At 43.1% G+C, this 24,558-nt stretch overlaps 1 protein-coding gene across 5 annotated transcripts in view; it reads right to left on the bottom strand.

The window, feature by feature from the left end:
• Positions 1-19,822, bottom strand: part of PDLIM7 (PDZ and LIM domain 7) — a 50,019-nt gene extending 30,197 nt beyond the window's left edge. Inside the window, exons 1-2 of one of the 5 annotated variants that reach the window (XM_007420308.3) lie at positions 19,243-19,822; positions 10,775-10,881 (exon numbers count right to left, since the gene is read on the bottom strand). In XM_007420308.3, the coding sequence (XP_007420370.2) occupies positions 10,775-10,879 (105 nt within the window). In that variant the 5' untranslated portion in view covers positions 10,880-10,881; positions 19,243-19,822. Of the gene's footprint in view, positions 1-10,774; positions 10,882-18,724; positions 19,026-19,054; positions 19,198-19,242 lie in introns of those variants that run through there. The other 4 variants (XM_025164539.2, XM_088133942.1, XM_007420309.3 and 1 more) reach the window with 4 other exon arrangements.
• Between the last annotated feature and the right edge of the window lie 4,736 nt (positions 19,823-24,558).

Raw genomic sequence — 24,558 nt, 5'->3', positions numbered from 1 at the left:
GCCAGTGTGTATCCATCTTTGTAGAAGAACAGGAGACAATTTGGAGGAACCCATTGAATCGTTCTTCCTGCCTGATTCATTCCGAGGCCTTTCCCAGAAAGGAGGGGGTGATGGACTCCAGTACCTTCAGAGCATCACCAGACTTGTGGAGAGAACAGGGCACCTGGAGTGAATCAACATCTTTCTTGTAACACAATCCATGCAGTCACACTCATGCTTCCCAGAGCTACCAAGCCACAAGAATTCCTAAAGCCTTTACATCTGCTCTGTGAAATGGAGGGGGCTGCAGTCAGCCCACCTCTCCACAGGGTTCACCTCTCCCAGCATCTAATTTATCTCCCTCTGTCAGCAAACAGAGACATTAGCTCATCAGCAGCAATGCAATACCCACCCTGGGGGCAGGGAACCATTAACTCAAAGTCTTCCTGCTACACGGGCCCCAAGCAGCAGCTGAGACAGAGGAAAGCAGGACTGCTATTGTGCAAGTACCATTTTACCAGGTCTGAGACATGACAGTCACCCATGCAATGTATAACAGCAATCACAGGAAGCTAAGCTAGATACAGTCATCTGCACAGACACATAGTAGGAAAAGTTTCATTTGGAAACTCCTTGTGCCAGTCTATAGCAAGGAGACTTTGCCTGGAAACAACTTGGTTTCCCAAAATAGGCCTGGAATCAGCATGGCCTGGTATGTGCTGAGGCCTGTAAACTGGCACTTACCCCCACCTCCCTGCTCCCATTAAAAATGGAAAGGAGTACATCAGCTGGCACACAAAAGATATTCATGCTCCTCCTTCCTCCACAGCCTTCCACTAGAAAGAAGGTTGCTCCAGAAGCCTTTAAATGCTCAGCAGGAGTGGGAGGAACATCTAGAAGAAGCAGAATATGTGATGTGCACCTTCTTTTGGCTCTATCAACACTAGTACTAAGAGTGTCCACTGCTGGATGGGTTGAAAAGAATGCAAAGGTTCACCCTCCTGAGGTCCAAAGGTTCAATTCTCCCTCCCTGCTACCATCTCTATTAGTCTTTCATCCTCAAGCCAGTAACCGTTCCTGCATTCAGCTCAGGCTACAGCAACAAAGGTTAGGAAAAGATTGATTGGGACAACATGTATAGAGTCTACCATGAGTTTCCTGACAAGTTATTACCCAATCTCCTCCACACAAATGCTGGTACTGGCTCTTTCCAAAAAAAGTTTGGTTTGCCTTGAACATCCCACCAAGTTCTCAATGACATCACTAGTATTTCCATGGATAGTTACTCAAAAGAGTCATGCAATCATTTTTCTCAGCAACTCTCCTAGATAGGGCTCAATAACTGCTGTAACTACTTGATATGAACACACAAATAAGGAGTCATATGTTTAGGAAGTGTCACTATATCATAAGAATCAGGCATCTCCAATCATTGGGTTTCCTACCTCCCTCACAGACTTTTTCCCCACCTCAGCAAAACTGTCCTCTTAAAAGTTTGGAGAGGCATAAAAATAGGACAAAATATGTACTTTTAAAAATGGTACTGACCCATACAATTTTGGAATGAAGGTCTCCTAGTACTTGGGAAAGAATGAAGTATTCCTCTACGTCCAGTTCAACATGAACATAAAAGGACCGAGTGCCTGCTGGCAAATCTTTGTGGAAGCCCAGCAGTAAAGCCCTGCTTTCTTGACACAGATTCAGAGTGCCCCCGAGCTTATAAATATCACACTTAACACTGTGACAACACATTGCAAGAGACATGCAAGCAATACCAAGGACAGAATGCTCTAGCCAGGCTGGAAAAGTGAGAATGGATAATGAGGTAGAACTACAAAGGAGTTATGCCCTGGTATTTCCCAGCATGGTCATTCTTCAGAGCTAAGCCTTTTCCCCAGGGTAAACAGATTTTCACAACTAAAACTACTGTAAGAAATGCACATTACTATAGCCTCCAGCAATATAAGAGGCAATGACAGAAGTGGCTGAGCCAAACTTTTATGCTCCAACGGTTACTCCATACCAGCCTTTCCCAAAATGGCAGTCTCCAGACATTTTTGAACTACAACTCCAGGAGTTTTGAGTCAAATGCTAGAAATTTGGAAGTTGGAAAGCCAACACAATCCACAGGATGCCACACCAGGAAAGAATGCTCTATAAATCCATGTATTAGTGAAGTTAGAAGAAACAACTTCAGGAATATTAATGTTCAGAAAACATGGAGATGTAGAGAATAAGGAAGATGACCTTGATGGAGGCATGCAAGATCTGTTGGTAGGGCGATGAGCGGGGACTTCTTCGTCTGGTCTATCTAGTGGGGCTGATGAAAGGAGGACAGGAGAAAGGTGAAACATACAGGATTTTGAGGAATGGAGTAATCAAGTCAGATTTTCTTAATCCTTTAGACATACAGTATTGGATGAGAGCAGTAACAGTCTCTACAGTACCAAGGTGCTCAAGCCACACCATGGGTAACCATTGAGGAACCTATCCATTGGCATAATGTGACTAATATGAACATAGTACATCCCTTTCCTGGGCCTTCCAAGGGAAGTGCTTCACAGTCATAAGATAAAGTTTAGACATTAAAGCAACCAATCCATTGTTCAGGATGATCCATGATACAAATGGCTTCCTAGAGAGGAACAGACAAACTAACCCTGAATAACAGTAATTCACACATACACACCCTGTATAGTACTGTACAATATAATACACACAGAAAGAACCTTTGAAGGACAAGCAGTCCTTTAAATACAGTTTAAATACAGTTCCACCATCCCAGGTGTTGAAGGGCAAGGAAAGAGCCTGGAACCCCAGAAGCAACAACCAGAAAGATCACAAGACTTGAAGCTGGGCAACAAGCGCTTATCAAAGAATGCACTAACCTTCCATTTTCTGGCACAGTTGGATTCCCCCCTCCTCCCCACTTCCTTCCTTCTTCACAGACCAAATAAGTCTACAGTACAAACTGCCCTCCTCTTTGGCTGTATACTTAATCAGGCTGGGCAGGAAGTTCAAGGCTCCAGTGCCTGCCCGGTGGACAGGCAGTCTATTCCCAGGCATAGAGGGTTGCTGAGGCCCCACTATCTCTACTCCAGGGAAAGCAGGCAGGTCACTGTTCCTTCTATAAGCCAGCACTTCCCTATTTCCTGCCTGGGTTGAGGTTTCAATCCTAAAGCCAGCTGCATCAAACAGCACCTGGCTTTCAGCTTCCTTCCTTCACTCTCCACCCTCTGGCCTTTCTTTCTGCAACTTTCTGCATTTCATGCTTCTTCATTCCCTGCCCAATTGTTGATGACCTTCACACTGGGTGTTCCATACCTGTTTGCTGCAGCTAAGCTTGAAAGAAGAGTCAGACACTGAAATTGGCTCCTGACACAAGTATCTAGCTCTCCTGCTGGACAGATGTTGTGGAGCCAACTGCTATCATACTGCTACTAACTTTTAAGCAGGGAGGGCCAATGTGATATGTTGCTTCTTAAAAATTGCATGTGTGTATTGAAACTCATCTTTACTGCTCTTATTTGGTGCTGCTTTTGGGCACTGGAATTTGCATTCTACAGATACGCCATAGGAACACATATCCACAAGCATTCCAGGAATATCAGTACTAGGGCTTTTTCTAGTTCAACATACGGGTGTGTGTGTGTGCTTGTTTACATCCATTCAGGCAAGTAGGCCAGTCTTCCTCAACTGAACAACATCCATCAAGATCAGCCAACATCACATTTGGCTAAAAATTATATATGTGGTAATCGAAATCATATAGATGGGCAGTTTGGGGGAGGAGAGTCTAACCCTCAAGAGCATGAAAACAAGTTTTAAAGAATAGCTAAAATATCTGGCAGAAACCTAAAAGCCAGAGGGTGCTTATGCTGGCCTCCAGCACTTCCAGAAGGAGTTCAGTGCTCTGCCTCTCATCTTGATCAAAAAATATCACACCATTATATGACTTGGCTGAAAGCATCTGGCATGGTTTTCCAACTAGATTTCCAACCCTGGAATAAAGGGTTTTCCGCTTTATAGAGCCGAATTCTGTATTTGCAACCTTTTCCACTCTATACTTCTGCTAGAAACAAACTTCAAGTGCATTAGGAATCCAATCAGGGTCTTCAGAAACATATCAATAATCCCATCCTCAATTAACAGTTCTGCACCAGGCAAATTGGGAAAATGTCCCATAAAAGGCCATGTGCAGCACCTGGGGGAGGCACCCCTTCCATCTGGCCAATGAGCTTCCTTGGAAAATACCCACCTTGCTTCGGCCTTATTTAACAGCAAGGGGTGTATTTTTATCCTGTTTTCCATTTGACCTCAGCAGTCCTCCCTGGTTTTCAGAACTCAGCTTTGGGACAGCTGAACAAGTCAGGCATAAATCAACCCATCTGCTTTTTTCTGTCATCTATCATTCCCTCATTCCTCTGCAAGGGCAGGGCTCTGACATCTATGCCCCATACAATATCACCATCCTGGCTGTTGCTTTAGGTGACTCTTCAGATAACCTTACTATAGCACATTCTCCCTGTTAGGAGAGAGGCACTAGGCACAAGAAAAAGCAGGCCACTTGGTATGATGAACCTGAGGAATGGAATTCATCCAGCTTCGTCATCCTTGGCAAGTTGTCCCAAGCCAGGTATTTCAGAATAAACACAAAACGCTTGGGCTTCTCCAGATGTACATGAGTTGCAAGACAACACTGACACATTGCTGCAATAAGGAAACCAAAGATATTTCAACTGCTTGCCAGTGTGTGACTCATACAACATCTTTCTACTTGCACACATGAGCTGTGCAAAAGTTACAATTTCACAGTGAGCAAAAGGAAGCAGGCAGCACAGAACAGTCATACATTCCATAAACTGTCAATTCTAAGGCATATGATTTAATGAGCCAACAGCTTCTGCTGTACTGCAACTAGTCAATGTTTATTTAGTATCTAACCCACAGTGCAGAAACCAGAGAGATATTAAACTCCATATTCCTGAAAGATAGCTTCTTCCATCTCTCAAGTCCAACAGGATGCTCTGATCACATACATGAAATAAGCTAGACATCCTGATTATTTGGTGTTCTACTGTCTAGATTAAAACAGCATCTCTGAATGTTCTGCAGAGCACACCACCCAAATCTTTTAGGATAGAAATTTGCCCAAAAAATATTTTTTTAAAAAGTAATAAGCCTCAACTCCAATGTGGTGTTCCTAAAATGGCTTATTGGCAATCATCAGACTTCAGGACAGTCATGGCTCTAAATCTCTATTTTTTCAGAAAAGAAACTCAGCCTCACACTCAGGACTAGATACAGCAGACACTTCAACTTGATACAGCTAGATTAGTTGTTTACTGCAGACTAAAAGAAGTGATATCTATGGAGAAGATCTACCTGATACAAAACACAGAAATCAAGCTCTAGTCCTGGGTTTAAATCTTAAGCCTTTTACTTTTAATCCTTTTGAGTTAACAGACTTTTGGCTGTTTTTCTCCCATCCTTGAAGGAATGCACCTGCTCTGTGTTTATACAGGGCTCTGCTGTTGTTCTCCTAGCCTTGAAGGAATGCACCTGCTCTGTCTTTGTATACAAGAGTTCTGCTTCAGTCTTTAAGGCAAGTCCTATGACTGCTGTAGGGTTTCTTTACTTCTTCCTGCATAACTGCAAAGGTTAAGATAGCATTCATAGGACCAGATCTGATCCAGTAGTCAAGATCAGCTGATCTTGTTAAAAAGCCCTGAGATGACCTATAGGTGATGGAACCATTTTGTTGTCAGGGCATGGAACCCAGTTTTTAAACAAGTAGAAGCAGAAGGGAGCAATGAGCAAGCACAAACTTAAACCATTGTATAATTACAGGCCTCAAAAGGCACCTTGAGACAGAACAAGAAATAAAACCTGCCTGTAATTCTAAGGTGTTGCTGCACACCAATGTATGAAACTGGTCAGAGGCAGCATTGCAATGTATTTATCTGCAGTTTTCAGGCAAGATACCATGCTCTGGGCACTGCAGGCTTTGCTTGTAGTCAAAGTTAAATGAACACAAACACAGAACTAACTTCTTGCAGACTTCTGACAGGACTGAGGGGTTTACAAATATCTAATTAGGCTACAGTTGTCTAAAAGTCACAGAACCACAGAAGAAACGTTATTATTACAGCACAAAAGACTTTAAAAAAACTCATTGTATATTCCTCCTCACTCCTGTCTAAAGCCAGACTTGGGGCTGATTAAGCTGCATGACTTTGCCTGAGCTAGAGGTAAAGGCAAGCAGAACAGACCACCCAGTTCTAGCTCCCATCAGACACCAGGTAATCCATGTAGAAAAGATGATTTAGCTAAAGTATACTTTTAAAACATCTCAGTCAAGTTGGCCTATACTTGGGAGTCTGTACAAAAAGGTAGCCAAAGTGGCCAACTTAATACATATCCACTCCTAATATTTGAAACAGAATGCCTGATCCAATAGCATCTCCCTCCATCCCTCGCTTCTTTCTCTACTAGATCCTTATGCCAACAATTGTGGGAAGGGAGCCCACACACATAGCAGAGATGGGTGGAGATGCTAAAGAACCCAGCTGTCTCTTCCAAGGAAGACCCACATTCATCTCTGCAGAATCACTCACTAAAATGCTAAGGGGCTGCTGCTGTTGGCTGCATTCCCATTCAAGATATCAGCTCTACTGCCTTTGCTAAAGCAGCCTTATTAATCTATTCTTTCTCACCATCGTGCCATTAGCCACTGGCTATGCTGGCTAAGGACAGGGGGAACTGGGAACTAGGGGGAAGAAAGCTCCCCAATCAGAATGCAGTAGTCAAACTCTGCTCTTCAACAAAGCCATCTCAGAACAGATGGGCTCTAGAATACCATTTCAGTCATCCTGGGCCAAGAGTTCATTAGAATTAGAATTCATTAGAATTAGAAGAGAGCCAGTTTGGTCTAGTGGTGAAGGTACCAGGCTAGAAGCCAGGAGACCACGAGTTCTAGTCCCACCTTAGGCATGAAAGCCAGCTGGGTGACTTTGGGCCAGTCACTCTCTCTCTCAGCCCAACTCACTTAACAGGGTTGTTGTGGAAAAAATAGGAGGAAGAAGGAGTATTAGGTATGTTTGCTGCCTTGAGTTATTTATAAAAATAATAAAGGCAAGATTTTAAAAAATCTAAAAAGAAAGAATTACAACTCCAAAAGGGAAAGCAGTCTTCTGGGAACTTTCTTCACTTTCAGCCACTGGTAACTGGCTACCCTCCTAGTCATTTATGACTAAGTGTTAAGAACTGAATATACTGAAATATATTTATTCTCCTATTAAACTTGCACCAACTTTCTGATCTTCAAGGATCATTCTTAAGGCTGAAAAGGACACAACAGGCAAAACACACACACCCTCCTTCACCACATAGCATTCCTGCACATATGACTAAAGTTATGTTCAACATCTGATAAATCTTTTACTAATATTTGAATGGGGAAGGAAGGTAGTGCCCACCAAGTGCAATACCTATTTGCATTCCACTCCCTATTTATTTTCTACACCAGAAGCTTTTGCATTTTATGCCCAGAGGTTTCACACTGCCCTCTGTCCTGCCTATGGTTTTACTCACACCATAATTGGAGTACTACAATCATCTAGATCAGAGGTTTTCAAACTTTTTTAGGCCATGAAGCCAGTTAGTTGCAAAAAAAATTCCGGCATCTCTGATCAAGAGGCAAAGCTCTAGTGATAGAACACTGGTAGATTCAAGGGAACATGTTTTTTTGTCCTTAGTCTCTCATAAAACCCCATCAAGTTCTCACAAACCCCCCGAGTTCTGTGAAACAGACCTCAAACTACAGACTAGATGTTACTGAACTACTGTACAACTCCCAAAGTCCTCATCACTGATTATACTAGCTGAAAGTTGCAATTCAGTTTCCTCTGGAAGACCACAAGTTCCACCTCCAATCTGCACTTTGAACGTCTCCATTACCCATTTCCACTTTATTATGGGCATCAGCCTGGTCCATGTAATCATGGAGAATCCAGCTTGACTTGAAGGCATCTTTAACATTTTTTCACCCAAATGACTTATTAATTTTTAACAGAAACACACCATGACTTTATTATTCCTGATACGCCATAACCAACTTCCTCATATCTGACCACCATCTTCCAGGATGTTGCACAAATTTCCCAGCATTTATTAAGCAGAAAAGAAAGCTAACATTTGTTAACTAGGAAGAGGAAAAGCATATACTGAAAAATAAGCATAACACTTTTGGAAGGACAAAACTAAAATGAGGCAACTCTAGTGGGAAGACTTAATACTCCCAGAAGCAGCAAGGAATCTTTGCACCACATTCCCCCTGAAGCTGTTACTGATGCCAGTTGACTTGCCAAGACAGACAGTGTCACTCTGCCAGACCACAGGCCAGTGTAGCCATCTGCCTCTGCCCAAGCAGTAATGCACGGAAGGAAGGAAGGAAGGAAGGAAGGAAGGAAGGAAGGAAGGAAGGAAGGAAGGAAGGAAGGATAAATACTGGCTATTCTTAGCCATGATGCCAACTGGCAAATGCAGCAAGCCACCAGAGCGCAGGAAGGAAAGCTTTCCCAAAGCCTGACCACTAAGGGAGGGCTCACCTCGCTTGCAAAAGGGATGGGCTGCTGTGGCATGCTAGGGCCAAGGAGAGGGGCTGCAATTCTAGTCTGGTATGTTTGTGCGAGGCACTAGCTGGGGTCTCGCCACAGCACGGCTCTACCCTGTCTAGGCTGGGGCTTTGTTAAGAGCTGGCCTTGAGCCAAGAGAAACCTTTTTTCAAAGGGGGAGAGAGAGGGGGCGGGAACAGCTCAGCTATTTCAGCACAAAATCCTCCTAGCAGGAAAGCAGAACTCGTTCCCCTGAGATGGGCTCGAAGAACATTTTTGCAGGAATAGCCAAGCAGAGAATATAAACAGAACTGCCCCAAACGAACCAAATAGGAAATGAAGTGGTGCTCCTGAGGGTGAGAGGGTGGCACAAAGAGAATTTAGCAGCAGGTTTGCATGGGGAGGAGGTGTCTGGCTCTGGAGCACGGAGACTTCATGGTGCCCTCCTCCAGCCCTGAGGGCTTCTAGCTTATAAAGAAACCTCCTGCTTTGGCAAAGGGCTGCAAGCGTCAGCAGCGGCTGCATTCGGCATTCCAAGGCTTATAAGGCAATTCCGAGGAGAGGGGGAATTGTCTGCAAGCCATCCAGTGTCAGCTTCATGAGCAGCCAAATCAACCCGAGAGGCACTTTCAGGTCAGGAATGATTCACACAGGGGGACAGCAAGATGGCCCTCCAAGCCCAGAAAGCAAGCCCAAGATACACTAATAGTGAACAAAGGAAATACTGAGAAAATTGCTGTGGATCCTAAGAGGCATTAGGTTCCTGAGCTTAACAACAAAGCAGACTTCATAGCATTTGCTCTGGCTGAAATTTCCTCAACCATTTTTTTTTGGGGGGGGGGATGTCTTTAAGTTAGTTTTGACTCCCAGCAACTACATAGGCAAGTCCATTATTTTTCTTAGCAACATTTTTCAGAAGTGGTTTGCTTTTGCCTTCTTCCTAGTGCAGAGAGACTGACTGGCTGAAAGTCACCCAGTGGCTTTGCACCTAAGGCAGGACTAGAACTCATAGTCTCCTGGTGCTTTTAACCACTACACCAAACTGACCCTCCATGCATCAATTACTGGCCTAAAAAGAGACAGCTGCAACTCCTGCATAAGAATGAGAAGCTGAGGCATTTAAAAGTACCCATCCCTAATGCTGTCCTGCTGAATTACAGCTGTATTGGTATTTGAATGGAAGATTCCCAGAACATGGTTCTCCACGATCTCAAACCTTGTTTTCAGCTCAGAAAAGTCTGCCATGCTGACTGGGAATACTGGGAGCTAGAGTCCCAGTATATCTGCTAGGGAGCTTACATAAGCAGAAAGAACTGGTATAAATTTAATAATCAATAAAATTAATGTCTTGAGAGTGCCAAGTTAGTAAGACCTTATTTGTGCTGTCTTGTGGATTCTCTGCCCATGTTCTCTAGCAGGAGAGATAATCTCTAGGTCTTCTTGTAGAATGTGTCAAAAAGATGAACCTGGAAAGTGTGGGCAGCTCCTAAATATTCCATCTTGGAGGTGCAGAAACTGAGCTTAGAGTGAGTGATCTCCAGAAAGATCTCTTGGAGAAGAGAAGCCATGCATCTTATTTTCAAGCCTACAGAACTCAATCAACTTTGCCTAAGTGGAAACCTCATGAATCTGCAAAAAGGAACCTAAAAAAAATCAGCTGGAAAGAAACAAGATTGATTAGGGACCAACAAATATCAGCTGCTAGTAATGTGACAAACAGAAACTGCCACCCTCTGGATCAACTAAATTACACATCTTGCCAACACATTTGGAACTGCAGGCAGAGGTATTCATATTACCACAATCCCTTCCTGTACTGCTATCTCCACCTAGCCACATGGCAAGAGCTATTGCCACAGACTCAAAAATAGAGTGTGGGAGCCTCAGCTAGTCTGCTATCAAGTAACAGCCCAAACGCTGAGGACCTTCTCATTACATCATGAGAGCAATCCAGACTGGCAGTTTCCTGAGGGAAGGGCCTGGCTTGGTTTGGTGATCAAAACATGAACACACAACTTGCTGTGAATAAGCGGTCATTTTAACTCACAAATGTTTGCAATCAAAATGATGAAGTAGCAGAGCAATCACAATGACCCAATATCCTCCAAAGTGTGTACAGTAGAAGGAGAAATGAAGAGTAGGACAGTTCTGTTAACAGGGCGTTAGATGATACTACTTACCCTGGAAATGGAGAGTGGCATATTGAAGTCCTTGCCACCCTGCAGTCTGAACCCCCATGGTGCTGGCCCATCCAGAAGAACCTTGTATGAGTCCATGTCACTCATTTCTAAGGAATTAGAAAATATTAACTTAATAGTTATGCAAGACAGAAAAATACAAACAGGACAACTGAACAAGAAACACGTACTACACAGAATGGGTGTTGTGCCAAAGAGTGAGCAAATGATGGCATGCTGCAGAGCAAGATCTTAGAATTTTGCTATTTTATGCAAACATCACTGCCTAATTGCTACATTATTAGACTTCTTCCATTTGCTCCAGAGCTACAGTGGGGCAAAAAGGTATTTAGTCAGCCACCAATTGTGCAAGTTCTCCCACTTAAAAAGATGAGAGAGGCCTGTAATTTTCATCATAGGTATACCTCAACTATGAGAGACAAAATGGGGGGGGGGGGAAATCCAGAAAATCACATTGTCTGATTTTTAAAGAATTTATTTGCAAATCATGGTGGAAAATAAGTATTTGGTCAATATCAAAAGTTCATCTCAATACTTTGTTATATATCCTTTGTTGGCAATGACAGAGGTCAAACGTTTTCTGTAAGTCTTCACAAGGTTTTCACACACTGTTGCTGGTATTTTGGCCCATTCCTCCATGCAGATCTCCTCTAGAGCAGTGATGTTTTGGGGCTGTCGCTGGGCAACACGGACTTTCAACTCCCTCCAAAGTTTTTCCATGGGGTTCAGATCTGGAGACTGGCTAGGCCACTCCAGGACCTTGAAATGCTTCTTACGAAGCCACTCCTTCGTTGCCCGGGCGGTGTGTTTGGGATCATTGTCATGCTGAAAGACCCAGCCACGTTTCATCTTCAATGCCCTTGCTGATGGAAGGAGGTGTTCACTCAAAATCTCACAATACATGGCCCCATTCATTCTTTCCTTTACACGGATCAGTCATCCTGGTCCCTTTGCAGGAAAACAGCCCCAAAGCATGATGTTTCCACCCCCATGCTTCACAGTAGGTATGGTGTTCTTTGGATGCAACTCAGCATTCTCTCTCCTCCAAACACGAGTTGAGTTTAGACCAAAACAGTCTACTTTGGTTTCATCTGACCATATGACATTCTCCCAATCCTCTTCTGGATCATCCAAATGCTCTCTAGCAAACTTCAGATGGGCCCAGACATGTATTGGTTTAAGCAGGGGGACACGTCTGGCACTGCAGGATTTGAGTCCCTGGCGGCGTAGTGTGTTACTGATGGTAGCCTTCGTTACTTTGGTCCCAGCTCTCTGCAGGTCATTCACTAGGTCCCCCCGTGTGGTTCTGGGATTTTTGCTCACCCTTGTGATCATTTTGACCCCACAGGGTGAGATCTTGCATGGAGCCCCAGATCAAGGGAGATTATCGGTGGTCTTATATGTCTTCCATTTTCTAATTATTGCTCCCACAGTTGATTTCTTCACACCAAGCTGCTTGCCTATTGCAGATTCAGTCTTCCCAGCCTGGTGCAGGTCTACAGTTTTGTTTCTGGTGTCCTTCGACAGCTCTTTGGTCTTAGCCATAGTGGAGCTTGGAGTGTGACTGTTTGAGGTTGTGGACAGGTGTCTTTTATACTGATAACAAGGTCAAACAGGTGCCATTACTACAGGTAACGGGTGGAGGACCGAGGAGCGTCTTAAAGAAGTAATTACAGGTCTGTGAGAGCCAGACATCTTGCTTGTTTGTAGGTGACCAAATACTTATTTTCCACCATGATTTGCAAATAAATTCTTTAAAAATCAGACAATGTGATTTTCTGGATTTTTTTTCTCATTTTGTCTCTCATAGTTGAGGTATACCTATGATGAAAATTACAGGCCTCTCTCATCTTTTTAAGTGGGAGAACTTGCACAATTGGTGGCTGACTAAATACTTTTTTGCCCCACTGTACAGTTTCAGTCCCCACCCCCTTCTTTACAGAAAATGCCCACAAGCTCTCGTTGTCCAGAAACATACCTGAAGGCTGTTGGTAGAAGCCAAGGTACCTCTCTACCAAGTTGTCCTTCCAACAGCCTTGACGTGCAGGAGCTTCAGATATTCTGGGTCAATTTACATGGCATTTGGATGGGCTTGTTTTATACTCCCATCAGCTTTGCTCAAGTTTTATTAAATACCCAGAGTAGTTGCATAAGTAAGGCTGCCACATACCTGGGCACTAGATTTACTCCTGGGCAGGTACAAATGGGAGACTAGACTTCTCTTTCTTTCTTTTTTAAAGAAATTTTGCCTCCATTTATTTAATTAAACAGAACAGAAAAGGAAAACAATAAAAAAGCAAAACAACAAAAATGGCATTACATATACAAGCACTTCTAATACATGCATATATGTATGTAAAGTTTATACAATGGTTTAAGACAATATTGTAACAGGATTGTTGTATTTCATTAGAACTATCCATATATAATCTACATCTGTAAGCAACATCTTCATAAATTCCAAGTAATATCATGTCTTCAATCCATTAAGTAATTGGGGTAATAAATGATTGTTTCCAATGTTAAAGGACAAGTCTCTTAGCAACCAGAAAGGTACAGAGAATCCATTTTTGTTGCCCAGCCATCAATTCCACGTAACAGGTATATAGTGCAAAAGAGTATGGATGACAAACTACCCCGCTCAAAGTCAACTGAATATGTGGCATAACTCTTTCTCAGCATATAGCAATTTTAGGACAGCACAAAAATGTATTTTATTGAAGCATTCTTCTCATGGCATCTCCAACAACACCATTCGTTTGTAATGGGGTCCAATCAGATGAAAGATCTAAGATCTACTGAAACCTTCAATAAAGATGTTAAGACAGTTTCTCATTGTTTAGACAAAATGGAGATTTGTAACTCCTTGTTCCATTCAATCTTTAAAACGTGTGCGTCAAATTTATCAACAAGAAATATTTATAAAAAACTACTTTGGGGATTTTTTTGCCTTTAATAATTTAGGTGTCTCTGAAGCTGAAAATGGCAGACTTATGAAAAGACCCAGTGTTTCAATCTATTTCAACTCAGTATGGCTATTTCTCCCTGCGCATCTCAAATCAATCCAGTTTAAACCAACTTCCTCTCTCCCCTATCAAACTAGACTGCCACCCCACCTCCAGCACTGAATTCTACTGAGTGTCTCTCATCCCTGGCAGCTTGAAGATGTGTGGACCAACTCCCAGAATTCCCCAGCCAGCATGCAAAATTCTGGGAGATGAAGTCCACACATCTTCAAGTTGTCAAGATTGAGAAACAGTGCTTTAGAGAGACAGACAAAACAAGACACACACTGGCTTCACCGACAACCAACAGCATATACCAACTAGTCCTAAGATCAGAGAAGTGCCCTTATCCATCTTCTGCACTCCTATAACTGGCAGGGGAGTATCTCACAGGAATGCTAACCTAGAGAGACAAGAAACAGGAAAAAGTGTTCTGTTCCTATGGCTCAGACAACTGGCCAGAGTTGGGGAACTCCTGATACTCCTGAACTACAACTTCCAATGCCCTTGTTTAGTGTGGTAATGGTGAGAGCTTTTGTTCAGCAACAATTGGACAGCCCCAGAATCCTCACCTTAGGAAGCTCCTGGGGGACAAATAAAGACAGTAAATGGCAAAGCATAGAATCTATCCTAAATATCAAGGAAGAGATGCCTTCTCTTAGACATGGCTATCACCTATCTCTTTACAACATAAGCCGATTAACTCCCCCCCCCCCACACACACACACAGTAAGCAGGAAAGATTTCCTCTAAACACAAAGCCCTTCCTTTGCCTCCTTCATTTCCCTCAGGCTGTGCATTGTCTATATAAGGCATGCACGGCTGTCATGTTCCAAGGGTTGCTCATCAAGATTGCCGCCCTCACTTGCAACTCTCCCAAACGTCAATTTCTTTCTTATTTGATCTAACAGAAATTAGGACAAATTAGGAAGAAAAAGGAAAAATGGACCCCCACACCCAAAACATGATTTTCTTTTAATGTAGGCTGGATGGGAAAGTGTAGCATGAAGACAAACTGGCCAGAGGATTATAATGACCCCCTTCTGCTCCCTGGGAAAAAGCCCTTGCAGCAGCACACTAGCTTGAACCATCTTTTTCTTGCAGGTTAGGGTGTTTCAGCTTGGAGCATTTCCAAAGACTTTAATATCTTTTCTCCTTGGGAATCGCAGAGGAACATGCTCTGCTAGGAAGAAGCTGAGAGCCTTGATTTCTGCCACCTCCTCCCAAACCTGAGTCGGCCAAACATGCCTGGGCGGGCAGGAGAAATGCCTTATGGCTCACAACAAGAGCTCACTCATGAGTTACTTGCCTGCCTGGTGCGAGGTTTCTACAGCATCTCCAGGCCAGAGCATCCCCAGCCAAGCAGTACCCGGGAGAAAAGCAGTAGCATCCTGTGTTACACAGCTCTGGCAGTCTCAGGCTACATGATGTAGGATTTCTGTAGCTAAAGGAGCTATACAGTGCTATACAATCAGCTGTCCTTGTGAAAAACATACTGAGTATGGGAGAAATAAAGGTGAATAAAGGCACTGAGAAAAAGAAAGGATCTGTCTAAATTCAGGGAAATACTAGTCGGCAGAGACAGGCTCTTAAACAATCAGATTTCTGCCTTATTAATCTCTATGCTTTCCTCAGCAGGGACCAAATTTTGAAGTAAGGAGTCAGTTAGGTGGGGTAACATACCTACATACACCAACAGGCACTACTAGGATTCGCCTGGTGGAAAGGAAGACAGGAACCACAGAGATTCCAGAAACAGACTCTGCTGCCCTCAAAACATTCTGGCATTTTTAAGAATAACAAATGTATTAGTTTACATGAATCAGAAATCACTTCATCAGTGTTATTCTAAGCTGACAGGCATACATATCTATGCTGGCTGGGGGGAGGATTTGAAGCACTGAGATTAGCATTAAGGTTGAAATGAGGAAATATATATTAAGACAATTATGTTCAAGCAGGCTAAACAATCTTTTGGGGGCTGATGGGCACATTTGAAATTTTGTGAACACATTATTGGTACTTTCACAAAATGGCTGCCTCGATAGGCATATCCAGTCAAAAACACTCATTTACCAGAAAGTTGACTAACAAAGTTGCTTTCAGTGTCTTCTTTATCCACGCAAGGATGCTTTCCACCAACCCAATTTATTTTTATCTTTTTTTTTTTCTGGGCTGGTTATTATACTTCCAAAGAAGGATGGGCTGTAACCATCCACTACTTATTTTCTAAGAATATCTAAAAGGCCTATATGTGCATTTCTATAAATAAAGATAATGCTAGAGCAGTTGTGGGCACTCTGCAGACACAGGAATGTATGAGGGGACAAATTATGACACAGGTGTCATGACATCATCATGCAAATGATATGACTGATATACCTCCACAAAACATCATGATGCAAGCACAGAATTTTGTCATTTGTGTGATGACATCATGTCACAGGTCATCACTTTGGTGTTACTGTGGCTTACTACAGATGATACCTTGTAACTGTTTTAATTGTATATCTGGACATTATAAGCCACCCAGAGTAGGTGGCCATAATAAATTTAATAAATGCTTAGGCCTACAGCCTTAGGGTCACAAGCAACCCGGGGCTCTTTACACGCCCTTCAGAGTCTCCTCTGATCATGACTCTGCAGTTACTTTTCAGCAGTTTCTTGTCATCTAAATGTTTCCAAAATTCCCAGCCCAAGTGCAATGTGGCTCGATCCACCTTGTGGCCTTCTACCTCCCCCAAATGTCCTGAGCCACCAAAGGTTGCCCATCCCTGTGCTATAGCCTGGTGCTTTAAAATTAGAGAATCTTTCAAAAACTTAAGTCAGGTGGGGCAGGACAGCTGGCAGGCCCCAAGAAAGTTCTGACAGAAGAGAATATCAGTAGGTCAGGGTTGACTGTGGCATTCTTGGTGCTCTCTAAACTTGCTTGCAAATGTTTCATTACCCAGCTAGGACTTGCACTGATGATGTTACCTAGTTGGTAATGAAACATCTGAAAGCAAACAACCAAGAGTACCAAGAACTCCACCAAGGAAGTTGGCCAGAGCACAGGCATCTGCAGGTAACCATGATGAAAAAAAAATGGTAACACATGCACAGGTACATCATGAGGCAAACTCTGTCCCATCAGACATCAGTCACAGAGATTGTTTCATGAGGTCATGGCACGCATTTCATCACTTGCTTCCCTTTTTCGATCCCCATTAGGATCCCTGATGACCTAAGGATCCTAGGCATGTAGCAGAATACCAACCTAGACTGGGAAGCTAATCAACGTAGCTATAACTGGCATGCATTAACTAAAAAGTAGGGAACATGGAGAGCCATAAGTCTGTCCTGAAGCAGAAGAGAATGATAAAATTTCTCAAGCACTATTGTACTGTCTTGAAAATAAAATCACCCAGCAATGCTGGGGCCCACTGTGCCTGTAAAAAATGCAGATACTTTTCCATATATTTACCAGCACTAAAAGAAAAAGTTTGTTGAATTTTAGTTTTTAATAAGTAGCCTCCAACTCCTTTGCAAAATTTAACACAACAAAAATACTCCTCTGTAATGAAACAACTTTTAGAAACAAGAAAAATAAATACCCCTTCACACCTTCCCCTTCACTTTGGAAAGGGAAAACATATCCCTTATCTCATTACATAGCTGAGAGTGACCCAATGGAATTTTTTTCATTTTGCTCACAAATGCCTCAACTTCAAGGAAGCAAGTTCTGTCCCAGGAGACTCCCATATTTAAAATCTGTAATATTGGCAAGCATCAGAACTCTCATCTTTTCTTCTCAGAGTAAAGTCACTTTGGACTGGAGGGCAGTGGAAGACATGGAGAATGACCAGGCTCCTTTTCTCCTTATTTAACCCTCCATGTCTCCAGAAGAAGTTTATTCATTATGTGGATTCAGCTGGCAGTTCTCCCAAATGGAAAGAACCAGATGAGCAATAGCCAGGGAGCATTAATGCCACCCTCCACCCACCTCCAATCCCCTTTGGAAATTTTTTGCCTCACTAATCTTGCTATTTAAAGATAAGTGACTTAATAACACAATAGCCATGGCCAACCACACTCTCCTTGAAATTAATAAATGGTTAGACACATAGAAACTGCCCTTTTCCTTTGCTTAGTGTGTCCCTTCACAGGTAGATGTCACAGAATAGGAAAGAAACACACATGTATGATATGTATGTCATTTGGTTTATTTGTTCTGATAGAAAGCTCTATTTCTTTAAGCAATCAAAATGAAAACCCCACTAGACAAGATCAAAAGATCATCTTGTTCAGAATCCTGTTTCTGATCATGGGCAGACAAACATTTCTAAAACTCCATTAAAGAACAATGAGGATTCTTCCTAGTATCTTTTACTCAGAGATATACTGCTTGTTTGTGTGAAGGGAGTATTTATCACAACATCCCTTCCAAACCTATTCACAATCAGATTTTTAAAAAATTCCTATAGTTAAAATGCCAGAGAAGGGCCACGTTTTACCATCTTAAGAGCACCCCGGCTCAGACCCACTACAAAAGCCACACTGTTCATAGCTCACCTGGAGTTTGGATCTCCTAAACGTTATAATATTAGATTTGAGCTCAAAGATCCTTTATACGAATGACAACTTTAGAAACACAGAAAGGTCCATTTGCTAGGAGGCACATGTGTGACGGAATACTACACAACAGACTTCCCCACCCTGGGACAGTCCAGATGCATCGGGCAACAAAACTCCCATCACCCGTAACCAATGGCATCGTCGGCTGGGACAAGGGATGTAGTCCAACACACCGAAATAGCTAATGGCAGGGAAGGGCTAATGTTCAGGTTCCCTCCCTTCACGAAAAGCCCCCGAAGCCACTTCCTCCTTCCCCTGCAGCACTACCCACAGCCCGGTCCCTTCCCCGACGGAGAGGAGAGCTCGCTCTTGCCTGCAGCCCCGCTGACTCCCGGAAAACGGGGCGTTCCGATCCGGCACAGGAAGCCGAGAACGCCGGTAACATCCAGGGGCTACGATCATGCCCGTTTCGCCAGACGTCTCGGGCAGTGTCGTAGAAACACGGGACCTGGGCACCGAGGCCAACCGCCCTGCGCCGGTCTGGCCCTCGGCGGCAAGGCAGAAACGGGGGCCGGGGGAAGGATAGTCCGGATGACTTACTCGGTCCCCCGGCTCTTTCCACCTCCGGGACGCGCGCCGAAGATGAGGGGTGGGGAGGAGGAAGAGAGCTGCGAGAAAGCCTAGGAAAGCAAGCGGGACCCACCGGCTTTTGCTCAGGGAGGGCCACTTTGAGCTGCTACGGCGCGGTCCGGGCTACAACGGAGACACATGTCACGTCCCAGTACTACTTCAGCGGCCGCTCGCCCCCTTCTGCTAGAGCAGCCTCAGAGCTCTCCCAGGAAAGGCCAAATCCACTTCCTCTCCGCCTCCCCCGTAAAGTGGGATACGTACCTGCGGGACCTGCGCACGGCAGTCCCTCCACCTCAGCGCACGGCGGGGCTGCCGATCCTCCTCCGCGCTCGCCGCCGCGCGGCCGGGACCGAGCCTTATATATCTCGCGCTCCTCTCGGGCCAGATAGAGCAGCCCCGCCCGCTCAACTGTTCGGCCAAACGCCGTCTGCTAGGAGCGCATGCGCCGCGGTGGGAGCGCCCCCCTCGGCCTAAAGGCTCCCCCTGGAGTCGCCGCTGGGGGGGAGCGTTGCTGGGCGAGGGTGCGGCGTGGAAGCCGCTGGTGACTCCGAGCCCGGCGACGGCGGGACTGGATAAGCAAGAAAGGAGATCCCGTTTGGTGGAGAGGTGGGGCGCGCGCGCAGCGTTGACAGTCCACTAGCCGGGACTTGGAAACCGTTCTGTGGAGAAGAAAGCCCAGGAGATTGTGGCTGCTCCCCTTCCAAGTCAGTGGGATGCTTAGGGCTGCCGTATTTGAACACAGACAGACAGACGGCTGCTGAACGCCTGAAGTGTTAGGTGGGGGCGGCCTGTGCTTGCTCTTTCTGGAGGAAAACAAAAACATTGCGTATGCTCAGGAGATACTTGTGGCCTCGCACGGCTGAGGAATGAAGATCTCTGGATTGACCAACTTAAACCGTCTGTAAGCGGTTTCTGTTCGAAAAACGCGAAATTGCAGTACCTAAGTGCAAAAAAGCGAACTCAAGGAGAAGGATTTGGGACTCTGCGGGGATTGTTTCCGCAGTCCATCTGATCCTCTCCCGCGGTAGAGTAGCTTAATCTGCTGCCCTGCAGCCCGGGAGGTGGTCTGCGTAGAATTAAGGCTTTGGCAGAACATTCCAAAACCAGAAAGCACGCCATATAAAGTAATCGGCAATAGCTCGCGTGACCCTTGCGTTCGCAGTACTTCCCCCAGAGGAAGCAAAGAGTAGATGCCGGGGCACTTGATCTCACAAAACCAGGCACATAAGGAGACTCCTTTTCCAAAGAGACTCCCAGCAACGAGAATGACGGCATACCGCAAAGCCATTGTCTGCCATTTCAGATCAGGCCAGCTCTCAGCCCCTCCTGGATATGGTGAAACTTTTTTCCCTACTTAGGGCATGCTCTTGGTTGCCCACATGTACATTGTTCCAGACCATAAAAATGGATTTGATCTGATTGTTACCAAGCACCAGGCTGCTAAAACACCCAAACAGTGTTTTTATCCATTGACCCCTGGTCAAGTTAAAAAGGTTCATCGTTAGGTGGAGTGAGCTTTCATCCCTAAATGTAGGGGCTTTTGTGTACAGAACAAGTATGTACAATGGCTCTGCATACATCGTACATACACAAAACCAGCTCAGGTTGAGAGCATGTAAGGCAATTACTTTGAGTGGTGCAATTTAAGGGACACTTCCATGAAGAGAACAAGTGAGCAAGACTGGACTAGTTCCCTGCTCGAGCAAAAACTGAAATGATACATCACCATTTTTGAGATAAAACTTCTGAGGAACTTTTCCAGTTTGCACAGGAATCCAGCTTTGTCCCAAGAGCAAGATTGTGTTCCTTCTGCCTGAGGGAGATGAAGTAGGCGATGTTTAAGCTGGTCCTAGGTTTATACAACATGACGCACATCTGTTCATGACAAATGGGTTTCACGTCTGTGTAGCTCTGAGGGAGGGAACGTCTGGGCAGAAACTACAGGTATTAACAAATGAGCTTCTTATTAGCTAATTACCCTGTGCACAGAATTTTACTGAGATGGGTGGGAATATCATTTTTGCAACCCATCCATAGCTTCTCACAGTTTCTTTCACATCTTTTTCTTACCAGAGAAAACTTATGAAAGACAAAATCGCTTCATAGTACTGCCTCAGAGTTATTATTAGCAGCAGGAATTCTCAATCTGGAAGGACCCCAAAGCTTTCTAATTAATTTTCAACACCTCAGAAAATTATAATGCCTACATACAATTGAAACCAGAGGCTTTTCTTTTGGGACTGATGGGTAAACAGCTGGAAAAAAGTCATGGAACTTTGTTTCTATATATGATAACTGCAGCGAGATTATTATATGCACAAAAATGGAAAGATTCGGCACTACCCACAATGGGGAACGGTTGGTGAAAATGATGGAACTTGCAGAGATGGATAAACTAACTTCCCTGATTAGAGAAAAGACTTATAGACTCTTTGCGTGAAACAGAGCGATGATTTATGGTTTTGATGATTAGAAAAAAATAGATAATAGAAAAAAGAGAGGGTTTTTTTGTAACCATAGAATAAGAGGTAATTTTGTATTTGTATTTATAATTGCTGTAAAGAAAATCGGAAGCTACATCTTTATTTTTATTTTCTTTTTGCACTTTTGGCTTTTTCTCTGTTTTCTTTCTTTATATTAGTTCTTCTTAGTTTTTATCTTATTTTTAAATTTCTTAATAGAAATTATATGAAAAAGAAAAGAAAATGATAATGCCTGAGTTTCTCTCCGGGAACCACAAGAGTTATACCAGCTTCAAACGATTGTGATGAGGGTGGATCTCAAACATCTTTTTTGTTTTACCTTGTTGAAGCTATACACTGCTTTATTTCCAAATCACATCTTTGCATTGATCAATCTAAAATAAGAATGTAACAAAACATTGGCATGAAGAACCTGTTGGCAAGATCCAGGTAAAGCTCAGGACCTACACAACTTGGCACAGATTTTGGCCACATGAAGAGTAACAGCTGTATCTGTGGCTTTGTCTACAAATTCTAGTGATTCTAGGGTTTGGTTTTGTTTTGCATGCTTACATTCCTAGGGCAATCTGCCATGATCCTTTTTTGAAGAGAAAAAGAGGTTCTGTGGAGTCCTTGGGGTTCTCTGAGCTTGCTTGGTTTTTTTGCAGACATTTCGTTACCTGGCTAGGTAACATCTTCAGTGCTAGAAGGGAGGGGGGTTGGCTCTCTGTTTATATATAGTGGCCTGCCCCATCAGTGTAAAGAGGTTCATTATAAATTTCAAGTAGCTTCATTCATTTGCAGTGTTCAACTTGTGCGCTCATAACTATTTCCCCCACCTACTCCTATTCACAAAATGGCTTAAGGACCTACTGCAGCCATATTCAAGTAGCTCTCCTCTCAAAATCTCCCCCCAAATGAAAAAATACACCTACCCAAAAGTACAAGAAAAGGATTATATGTCTGTAAGAGTGGCCTTAGGTTTGGTTTTGTGAGGAAAATCTTTAAAGCTTTCTTGACAGTACAGAAAGCGTTTCACTTCTTTTCAGAAATCTTGAAAGATTACAGGGAAAAGCACTTTAGAGATGCAAATGACTAAAGAAAACGGCAAAAACAAAGTAATGTACAAAGCTATAAAGCACATAGAATGATCTATAGCCCTGCATATGGAACCAATACATATGGATCTATATACACACACCAGTTCCATCAACATTATATGAAGGTCATCAGAGGACACCCACACAGGAGTTAAAAGCCAGCACACAGCTAAGGAAACCTACGGGGCCAATGCAACTGCACAGCTGAATAAGGCAAATCTCCAGTTGCTATCTTTTCTATTTAAGGCAGAATGCTGTGATTCACAATTCCCAGGAATTAGCTGCTCGTGTTAGAAAGGGGATGACAAAGCTCACATTCTCCAGATTTCTTACCTTGTAAACAACAACACTAGTGTTTCAATTTCGTGAGAAGCCAGTTTCTTCCAAGGAAGGTCTCCAAAATATTGTCTCGTAAAGTAATTATTAAATATCCATAGGTCTTGTAGTAGGAAAGAATTTATGATCTTGCTGCATTTGCTTCAGTCTAAACAAAGACAAAAAGGCAAGGACGAGATGGCTCAGAATTGTGTTTACCTTTGATTCCTCGGCCGCAATACGCTACCAAGTCTGTGGGAGTAAACTGCTAACTTTATTTGTTTCTTAATCCTACCATTCTTCTAAAGAGATTGTGATGTATATAATTTTTTCTTCCAACATTATCCTCCCTAAAACCTTGTGAGGCAGTTTACGCTGTTCCAAAGTAAATGATTATCTTGATCTGCATAACATGTAAAGCCATGCTGTGATTTGTTACATTTTGCCTTAACACAATGTGTATAGGTGTTGGTTTCTGATTTAGTGTTCTGAAAATCAAGCTGATATGACTGGGTTTATATGTTATGCTAAGACTTTGTTTGGGTTTATTGAATTAATCACAGTTATCTGGATTCATGCAACACATAGTCATAGTTTACACTGCATAATAGCTGGCTTCACACAATGTCCACTAAGCAAGCAAACTTAGCATGGTGTATGAACTTTGAATATAACTTGTTATAGTGCAATGTGTGAACCTGGCCAATGAGACAGAGGGGCAAACAATTAAATCCAATTCTACCTGGTCTAAATCTTGCTTTAATTATTAGCTTAATCTTTCTGTCAAACTTCTAGCAATGAGCTTTCCATTCTCCCAACTGCTATTAAGCACGTCTCTTGTAAAAAGAAGAAAAGTGTGAAAAATCACAGACCAGGTTGTTTTCTTTCTGAAGGAGAGGAGTGATGGGGGACGCAGTTGCACAGAGGCTCTCCAGCTTCCAGCATACTGGGGTTCAGGCTCTGAAGTCCTGAATGCTGCTGTACTTTTCCCCAATGGCAAATTAGCGGCTTTAAGGACCTTTTATGATGAGCAATTTATTTATTTAGAATTATTATGGGAAAAGTGATGAGTGTTGCCTTTAAAAATAAACCTCAGCTACCACAAGAAAGTCTAAGCATCAGGCTGTTTCTGCATGTGTATATGCAGTAGGCCCAAGCAGACCAGAAAGAAGAAAATGCAGAATTCAGGTGTTGGCCAGTAACTCAAAAATGCCCCTTTCCTGTCTTACAACAGTGTTATATGATACTGTAGTTTAATAAACTCTATCCTCATTGGGTTATATTTTTAAGGATGTTCTCTCAATTATTTTATTTATATATTTGCAAAGATTGGGATTCTCAAAAGCCTACTGACATCCTTTCTTTTGGGCATATGCAACCTTCATAGAATATAGGATTTTCTAAAAAGCAGTACCCATTTTTTTAATGAAGTACTTTTTGAAAAGAATGGAAAAGATAAAAAGGCTCATACAAATGTTAAAAAAACAAGAGAGGTAATTATGCTTATAGCTCAGTTTAAGCTTGGTGCTTTTCCTTTAAACAAAAATGTAGGAATTTAAATGAAAGCAAATATTTAGATACCTAAACTAGTTGTATTAGGTCTACTTTCAACATAGGTCAGAGGACAGCCAGTGTGGAGGGAGACATGGGCTTCTGAATAACAAAGGGAATTATAGTACTTTCTGAGTTTTGTTTGTTTG

Source organism: Python bivittatus, unplaced genomic scaffold (assembly GCF_059951505.1).
Source record: "Python bivittatus isolate LINGU-HERP-01145 unplaced genomic scaffold, Pbiv_v1 ctg000080_np1212, whole genome shotgun sequence".
NCBI lineage: Eukaryota > Metazoa > Chordata > Lepidosauria > Squamata > Pythonidae > Python > Python bivittatus.
This window is presented reverse-complemented; position numbering and strand designations above follow the sequence as displayed.